Raw genomic sequence first — 9,699 nt, 5'->3', positions numbered from 1 at the left:
TGTTCCATTATGAATAAATTATGGGTTTGACATTAGCAAGTAGTAAATCTTAAATCTGCACAGCGCCCCAACTGATTTGGAATGGTACACAGATCATTATACATCTGCAGATATACATTTGATTTGCATCAGTCTCTAGGTTAAAATTATGTCAAATTAATATAATTTTCTATCTCCCATATGATATACACACATATGACACACGTGAGGATCCACAACTTCTCCACCTCACCCATAACCCTCAGTACTGATTATCCTCAAGGCTGTGTGTTGAGCCCCCTCTTGTTCACTCTGCTCACAGACTGTGCACCAACTCATCCTGGCTGTTATGTTGTAAGGTTTGCAGATGATACAGCAGTGGTTGGATGCATCACAAACAACAATGAGTCCAGCTACAGGCAGGAGGTGGAATATCTAAAGAGCTGGTGCAGGAATAACAAACTTCACATCAATGTGAAGACGACGAAGGAGATGGTCGTGGATTTCAGACGGAGAAAAAAACACCTACCCCACCTGAACTGAGGATCTGTGGATAAAATGGTCTCCAGTTACAAGTACTTGGGTGTGCACCTGAATGATAACCTCAGCTGGAGCAACAACACCACCAGCCTGATCAAGAAAGCTCATCAGCGACTACTTCCTCAGGTGGCAGAGGTGAGCTGGACTGGGAAGTTCAGTCCTCACCTCATTCTACAGGTGTGCAGTGGAGAGCATCCAGTGCTCCAGCACCAACATGTCGCATGGAGGATGCACAGCTGCAGAAAGAAAAGCTTTGCAGAGAGTGGTGAATGCTGCACAGAAGTCTGTTGGAGTCAGTCTCCCCACAATCACATACATCCACACCTCCTGATGCAGGAAGAGGGCCACCTGCATCATGAAGGACCCCACTCACCCAGCACACACACTTTTTGCCTCGCTTTCCTTAGGTAGAAGGTTGCAAAGCATTAAGTGTAGAACCACAAGACTGAGGAACAGCTTCTACCCTGAAGCTGTTAGACTCATAAATCCCTAACCAGGATAATCACTGTAAAAAAAAAAAATCACTTTAATGCCACTTTAATTGGGATATGTGACTTATCTGTGCTGCTGATTATCCATGCTGCTATCATGCTGCTGCTGATCGCATGCTGCTGTATTCATTCATACCCACCCGCTCACACAGACTCATGTTCGAGCTGCTTTTACGCCATATTGTTTTACATTAGTGTTTAGCATATATCTTGGATCTTTTTGCTAATCTTTGGCGTTTGTTTAGCTCATATCTTAGTGTATATCTTTGATCCTTATTTACCGTTTCTTTTTATACTTTATATTTTGCTATTTTTGGGTGTAACTGGGACCCTGTGTCCATAGTTTCGTTCCACCTCATGTACCACGTGATGGAAACAAAATTAACTTGAACTCCAATTTGTGAAAACTAAACAACCTCATTTTATAAGCATAAACAGAGACTTGGAGAAAAAAAAAAGTTGATTTCTACATAGTCTGTATATTTCATTGTAAATTCTGTCTTTCAACATTTATAACTTTGGAGGCAGAATATTTTTATGATGCAACTCACCGATCTGATAAACTGTGTCAACTGCATATTGCCTCCACAGTAATGAGGGTTCGAAAAGCACTTTTGAGGAACAGACCTGGTCTTGATGAAAACAATTGCTTGACAGACACAAAACAATGCATTTATGTTTTATGAAAACAAAAATAATGTGACACCATCTGTTTGGATCGGTTTATTTTGCACCATTAACACTGACAGTTCAGATATGCCAATATAGACTTAGATACATGTTTAGGCTGTGCACATCTCCTGATTAGTGCTGGCTGCTCAAAATTGTGTGTATATTGAGCAGAATCAACTTATAAATGCTTGAAAAAAAATTCTTAGTAGGTTGACTTATTGTGGAGAAATACTCAGGACTGTTCGGATGCTGTGGAACAAGAATAAAAAATATTGATTAGAAGCTTAATTCTGGTGAATTATTTATTTTTAGATATTCAGGAGATTATGAACAGTGTAATCAGTTTAGAATAGATACCATTTGCCATGCTTCATCAGATCAATCGCATCATTGACTTGGTCCAAAGTCATGTTGTGGGTGATGAACTCATCCAGCTTCACCTTCTTATCCAAGTAGGCTTTAACCATCTGAGGAACACCATCCTTACTCTTGAATCCTGTGTCAGACAATATATCATCGTTAGCAAACACGTCTCATGACACTGGTTGAATATCTATGAATCCAAAAGACTGAAACCTTTTGATAAATGTTATCCCACCATTGTTGTCCTATTATCATAACATTGTGTGGCTCAAGAAAATCAGCATCTGACCTAAATCACATTCAAGTTACTGATTGATTTACAAGTAAACCTGATCAAAAACCTTTAATGAGTCAGATTCTTGTTAACCTCTGCTGTCATTGGGTCAAAATGACCCAAGGGCAATGCTTTTGCTGCATAAAACAAATAGTTTAACTACATTGATAAACTTTACCAGAATAAGGAATGCTCTTTTCTTCAACCTCTTAGACCTTCTATGAAGTGGATATGGTTGGCAGATTAAAGCAATCCTGCACAACATCATCTCAATCTAAATCAAGAGTTCAAAACCCACACCAAGCATAGTTTAGGATTGGCCCAGCTTTCTTTTTTTTGAAGCACCAACTGGTTAGCCAGAATCAGTTAAACTAATCAGAAGTCCTTCTCTAAAGTTTCCCTGAATTTTTCCATGCTCAAGTTTTGCTTCCACAACAAAATAAGCTATAGTACTTTTGGCCACTTGGTACCAACCAGTGTTTCTAGACCACCAAGGCCTAAAGATCTCCCTGAGTGTTATGACTTCATAGGTCTTCTGCTTGGTGTATGTTGAATTCATTCAGAAAGACCAAGATGGTCATGTATTCTGAACTGCAGTTTAACCTTAATTTACATCTAAATACGAAGGTTGTTTCTCTGTTAGAAACAACAACAATAAAAAAAGTAAACATTTTTTCAAAAACATCATGACCCCCTCTATTGCAACTACCCCAGGGGTAACAGATCTTCATATCATTACACAGAGTTTAATTGGAGGCTTGGTTCACTTTTCTTGCAAAATGCATGGAGGCAAAATAATAATAATAATAATAATAATAATAATAACAATACCAATAACAATAACAATAATAATAATAATACTGAATTGTTCAAAAATGGCCTTGATGTGTTGGGATTGATATAAAAAAGTGGCATGAACGTTGTTGTGAACATATTTTGTCTGTTTCCTCTACTGTTGGACCTCTCCTCATGGATGTTTGATGAAATGAGCAGCCACACAAGACTGCAAACTACTCTTGTAGACTTCATAACATGCACTTGTGTCAACACGTTACACCATGTATCCAAATGAAGAAAGGAGGCTCTCTTGATCAAGAAAAAAAACATAGAAAAAAAAAACCCAGAGTCCATTTGGCAACTCAAATTTCATATGTATCCACCCCCACACTTTACATTATTTGGGACTTTTATGTGAGGGCACATTTTGGACCCAAAGGTGTAAAGTGTATAGTCATTTCAAATGTGCCTCAAGGGTTAATAATGCTGAGTGTGCAGCTCACCTCCAAACAGGGAACCCTTCCATGTACGTCCAGTGATGAGCTGAACGGGTCTTGCAGAAAAATCATGCATATCTGTCCAGCCAACAACCACACTGACACCCCAACCTGGCACACAAGACTCCAAGGCATTGCGCTGTATGGAGAAGTAAACAAAAGTCCGAAAATGGAGTTCAGTTATTTAATGGCTATTAGGCTTTCTCCTTTTGTTGTCCTCACCATGACTCCCACATTCCCAACACATTCCAGGGAGTAGTCCACTCCTCCATTGGTCATCTCAGCAAGCACCTGGCTGATGGGCTTATTGTGATCTTTGGGGTTCACAAAATCAGTTGCACCAAAGACTTTGGCTTTTTCATATTTGTCTGGATTGACATCAACAGCGATGATCCTTTGGGCTCCTGCAAACTTGCAGCCCATGACTGCAGCCAAGCCCACAGCTCCCAAACCAAACACGGCGCACGTGGAGCCTGGTTCAACCTAGATGATAGAGCAGTTTGGTGAATGTAGCACTCCACATAGATGTCTTGATGATAATAAACAGAAGCCCAGATGCCTCCATTCTAGCAGTACAAGTTATTATCATATATACACACAAACCTTAGCAGTATTAACAGCTGCTCCAAACCCTGTGCAGACCCCACAGCCAAGGAGGCAAACTTTATCCAAAGGAGCGGCAGGATCAATCTTGGCCACAGAAATCTGATTGATCACGGTGTACTCAGAGAAGGTACTGGTTTCCATGAACTGCAGGACCTTCTTCCCCTTACAGGTGAACCTGGAGTCTTCTAAGGCCATCACATCGTGACGTTCAGCAGTCCTGTACAAAAATGCTTAATGCATCAAATGAATGTACTGTATATCCCAATGGTGATACAATTTGTGGGGAGTTAAGTAAGAAGACCCGTGGAAAAACAAACCAAAACACCTCACCATCCCTTGTTACACTGATTGGCCTTAGGATTTTTACAGAAGCGACATTCTCGACACTGGGAGATGAACAAGGGTATAACTTTGTCACCTACATTAAAAAAATATATATATTAGTTAAAATAACAATAAATTACATTTGATAATTTTTAATAATTTAAAGCCAAGCCACTTTTTGTTTTAATCTAGTCAGATTTTTTTTTTACTCCATGGCCAAAAAAATTCCAAAAAACATCTTTAAACATGTGCTGTATTTTTCACTGTATAAGTTGCACCTTTTTGCATAAATTAGCATGCCCTGTGACTTATACTGAAAAGCGACTGATTTTATGTTTTCCCCCCATATTTATAACCCAATTTTTGGCTGAGATCTGAAGATTTCATTAATTGTGACATGGAAAATATTGAACACTACCATTTTCAGTCAATAGATGGCACTCGAGTAATATGGCAAGCCAAATGTCTCATCAATGGGTAAAAGTGGCTATTAATGAGATACTTGGCTTGCCATACAGCCACCTTCGTCTCACTCCGTAACTCCTGGCGCAAACGTCAAATCAGCTGCATTTTGCTGTGCCGTCCAGGCGAAATGCAGCGGATTTGACCGTTGAAGTGCATTTATTAAGGAAAAGTTAAACTGAGACACACCTTTGATATAATTTCGAGCAAACAAATAATTGTTTTTAAGTGTTAATCTTGTTAAATTCTTGTTAAAGTCCTCCTGTGCACGCTCCCTCGACCACCATTTGGCAATCATTCAATTTTTGGCGCAACACCCAATCACATTTCCAGGTAGTCTGCGTTGACGCATAATAGATGCAACTTATACGGCAAAGTGACTTATTTATGCTTTTTTTCCCACTTTATTAGACATATTTGGACTGACACGACTTGTTCGGCGATGCGATGTGTACGGCGGCAAGTATGGTACTTGTCTAAGTAAATAAAGTGTAGTTTATCGGGTGTAACTGACCTGGTTGAAATTCAGTGACACCAGGTCCAACGCTTTCTACAATGCCAGCTCCCTCATGGCCAAGAACTGCTGGGAAACCATCTTTGTGCATCCCCTCAAAAAGGTGATACAAGTCTGTGTGGCACACCCCTGTTGCCACAATCTGTGCACAAAACACAACAACATCACAGATCTTAGCTGCTTTTGAAAGAACAGCTTGATAAAAGCACAAGTTTGACATTTACCAAACTTTTTCTCAAAAACTTTAAACCTGACATTTGAGGATTGGATTAATCCATGCCTTTAGCTGTTTGGATTTAATGTGTTTGCAAGAGAGTTCAGCTAAAATATTTAATTGGTCTCTCCTACATTATTTTATGGGCTCGTAAAGCCTTTTCATGTTGCAATCATAGCATTTGGAAGTAGAAGTTTAGTTAAAAAAAGATCCTCTATTTTTGAAGAGAGCGAGGTCAATCTGCATGTGTCAATCTGCATTATGCACGCTTACAGAACACCTCTGCTTTAAAACATGAATCCTACACTCCTTGTTTCTTTGAATTGAGAAAGTTCCTTGGATGAGAAGCGAAACGTCTTCAGTTACAAATAAAGTCTAGTTGTTTTGTTTAACCTTTTTTTTTATTTAGTTAAAAGAAAATCTGTATAAACAAACTTGTTCACTCCGCCAGCTTGATCATCTCAAAGTTGATTTATTTGTGCAAATGTCTAAATCAACCCCTCAATTTTAAAATCATTTCTTTACAAGCTGAAAGACGTTCATGCAATATTTTAAATCGGCCTTGATCAATTGTTTCCAGTCTTTCTGGAGGTCTTTTAAAGATTTGCTTTGGCTGGCTGCTTTTCACTCAGTTTCAGCTTTTAGTTGACCATGTTCCAATAATTTTTCCCCTTCTTCTTTCCGATGAATCATAATCATAAACTGATGGGATGAGCCAAAAGTGTATCAACTCCTAAAATAACAAAGAACCAATTATATTTTCAGGCTCTCCCCTGAAGAAGCTGCATGCCACAATGGCACAATTCCCTGTTTCTTTACTGAATCTCTAATAACATCAAAGATAACACAGTTAGACATAACATAAGAATTCAGTACCAACAGAAACTTAAAAGGACTGAAGTGATGAGTATGTCAGGTCCTCCCTGAATTTTTTTCTTTTTTTTACCATTTCCTAAAGATATACTTTCAAATTATGTTCATTTGCTGAATATGTTTTTATAAAGTCTGTTAGAAGAAAAAAAATATCTCTTTGTCTTACTTACTCCAAAAGAACCACACTCGGCAGCAGATGATTTTTAACTCCTATTTATTTGCAAGGTCAGATTTTCAGGGAGGCAGCACGGTGGCGCAACTGGTAGAGCTGCTGCCTCTCAGCGAGCAGGTCCCTGGTTCAAATCCCGGTCCGGGGGCCTTTCTGGGTGGAGTTTGCATGTTCTCTCCGTGCATGCGTGGGTTTTCTCCGGGTACTCCGGTTTCCTCCCACAGACCAAAAACATGCATGTTAGGCTGATTGGTAACTCTAAATTGTCCCTAGGTGTGAGTGAGAGAGTGAAAGGTTGTTTGTCTCGTTTGTCTGTCTCTATGTGTCCCTGTGATGGACTTGCGACCCATCCAGGGTGTACCCCGCCCCTCGCACAGTGATGGCTGGACATGGGCACCGGCGACCCCCGTGACCCAAAATGGAATAAACGGGTAAAGAAAATGGATGGATGGATTTTCAGGGTAAGTTACATAACTATACATAAAGTATTTGTACCTGAGCCGCCTTCTCAGCTTGTTTTAAATAACCTTATCAGTTCAGCCGAGTTCACAGAACTCAGGTGTCCTTGGCACCAGCTGCAGCCTCAGCTCCTCACCCAGCTCTCTCTACTAACCTAAACATAGGAGTCATGGGCGGAGTTAAGATTCTCAGCCGTAGCACAGGTAATAACATCCATAACCTTTGACCAACAATCCCCCAACGCTGACACCTTTGATTTTTCTCATTTTTTAGCATACACTGCACATTATCCCTCGATTTCTGCATGTCATTTGTTTATTTATTTATTTTCATTCAACCTTTATTTATACAGGTTAGTTTCATTGAGTTATGAGGACTCATTTTCAAGAGAGGCCTGTAAATTAAAGTTATTTAAAGATTTTGTCAGTGGACTTTATTTATATTTCGTCTATATTTCAAAAAGGAAATTGAGCTACTGTGATCACGTTAACGGAATCCCGAGGTCTGGACGTGTCCCAAATAAACTCTTCCAAATGCACGTGTTCTTCTGTGAATGTTTGCATCTCGACAGTGGTTATCTCACCTTGATGCGAACCTCGTTGGCCTGAGGAGGAGCAACCTCAATCTCCTCGATCACCAGCGGCTTGTTGGGCGCCCAGGCCACTGCTGCCTTGCACTTGATGACCTAAAGTAATGACACCAGGATGAATTTTTGCTTCTGCAGCTGCATTACAATCCACAGAGGTGCCATGCAAAAATTCAAGAAATGCTCCAAGCGCTCACCCATGTGACAAATGTAATTTAAAGTGTTTTTATGTCAAATTTCAAGCTCATTTCTGCAGAGCGTCACAGAAAATAAACTTGACAACTTGATTTGAAATAGTCAAAACATCTGTTAACAGTATATTAGCTTTTTAGGACAAAACGACTGCAGAAAGCTAAACGAGCGAATAACAGCAAAGTTTAAAGACATAATATAAAATAGAGTTCGGTTCTTTTTAGCGAGTCAAATCGGTTCTTCTCATCCTAAGCATTTCATTCTACTGTTAACCTTTATATGACAAATAAACACAACTTGAACTAGAGACAGCAATTTTATGATCACTGAGCAAACATTAGAAAAATTGCGTGTATTCTCTTCCAGCATCGAACTTTCCACTGCAGGCTGCCAATATCCACAGTTGTGCAAAACAGGACGGCTGTGAGACAAGAATCATCTGCACCACATGCTTTTACTTAGTTCAGCATTTTTATTTTTCCTCCCACGTAGACGCAACGTCCAAATTGGCTGAAGCACAATGCATTTGTACAGATGAGAACAAATAAATCATAAAGTCTTGCAATAACTTTTACATTTGGTGATTAATTTAAGTTCATCCACACTTAAAGCATAAAGTTAATTTCACCTCAGCTAAAACAATGAAGATGAACTTTTACATTCTAATGAGGTTCAAAAGTTTTTGTTGTGTTGTTCTTTAATCTACCATATTCTAGATGATTGCCCTCTCAAAACCCCACCATAAGATCACCGTGATCTCCTGTTGAACCGTGCACCTACCTTACCAGCTGTAGCCATTTCTGCAGATTGAATCCCACAAAACAACAAGGCTCGTCCCGGAAAGCTGCAGAACAGGAGAAGAAGAGGGAGCAAACCTGGATTTGCTTTATATACTAGTCTGAAAATCAGTTACGCAACACATCAGATGTGGGAGGGGAGTTTTAAAAGCTAGAATCATTTGCAACTGTTTTTATACTATCATAAAAAAGAAATAAAATCTGTTACTTTTTTTATGCAATGTAAAACTTTGTGTTACCTGCCTCCAGTTCTCTTCTGACTCGCTTAAATTCAGCCAATTACCTAATTAACACAACAAGCTAACTGGGTTTAGCAAACACAAACACAAACAAACAGCTATAATTTAGCCAGTTTTAAAGATATTGTGCTAAAATTTGGTGTGGTAGCAGCTGAAAGACATTCTCAACACACATTCTGAACACTGATCTGTTTTAAAAACTATTGTTAACCATTAGTCAGCTGTATCTCTGTTAAAAAAAATACATCTTGAACCAATGGACATATTTTCTTTAAGTAGTCGGTGGTTGTATTCAATGGTTTTAGGAATCTGCTACAGATTTATTTTGCTTTTAGAGCCAAGCGACCTTAAAAAAACACAAAATGGGTGTAATTCAGTCAATTCGACAGATAATAAACTAAAATACTTCAAGTACTACACATTGTGTAATATTAAAACCTAAAAAAAGTCTGTGCTCAATAATCCAGGTATACAATCCAACAATTTTCAGTCAGGCATCTGGACAGTTTCTTTTGTGTGTGTAATATTATATTATTGCCTCAAACTTTGGCATTAATCAGTTGTAAATGTACATGCAATCATTGCTTTGATAGTTTCATTAAGCTCCATCTGTTGATTCAAGAGATATTTTGCTAACAGGCAGAGTTAACACTAACAGTTAACTTTTGAAG

General features: G+C 39.0%; 1 protein-coding gene across 1 annotated transcript; it reads right to left on the bottom strand.

The window, feature by feature from the left end:
* Positions 1-1,727: 1,727 nt before the first annotated feature.
* On the bottom strand, positions 1,728-8,851 carry LOC119427418 (alcohol dehydrogenase 1). The gene is made up of 9 exons (XM_037695024.1): positions 8,773-8,851; positions 7,798-7,899; positions 5,500-5,641; positions 4,530-4,617; positions 4,197-4,416; positions 3,816-4,076; positions 3,600-3,732; positions 2,040-2,178; positions 1,728-1,931 (listed from the first exon to the last, which is right to left on the bottom strand). The coding sequence occupies exons 1-9, from the start codon at positions 8,788-8,790 to the stop codon at positions 1,898-1,900; spliced, it is 1,137 nt and encodes a 378-aa protein (XP_037550952.1). The 5' UTR covers positions 8,791-8,851; the 3' UTR covers positions 1,728-1,897.
* Positions 8,852-9,699: the final 848 nt, after the last annotated feature.

This window comes from Nematolebias whitei, chromosome 21, assembly GCF_014905685.2.
Source record: "Nematolebias whitei isolate Nwh7 chromosome 21, NemWhi1, whole genome shotgun sequence".
NCBI lineage: Eukaryota > Metazoa > Chordata > Actinopteri > Cyprinodontiformes > Rivulidae > Nematolebias > Nematolebias whitei.
This window is presented reverse-complemented; position numbering and strand designations above follow the sequence as displayed.

Coding starts and splice junctions, on each gene's coding strand:
- LOC119427418 (XM_037695024.1), bottom strand. Junction 5,642..7,797: donor CCAACGAGGTTCGCATCAAG/GTGAGATAACCA, acceptor TTTTGTGCACAG/ATTGTGGCAACAGGGGTGTG. Junction 2,179..3,599: donor GAAGGGTTCCCTGTTTGGAG/GTGAGCTGCACA, acceptor TGTCTGACACAG/GATTCAAGAGTAAGGATGGT.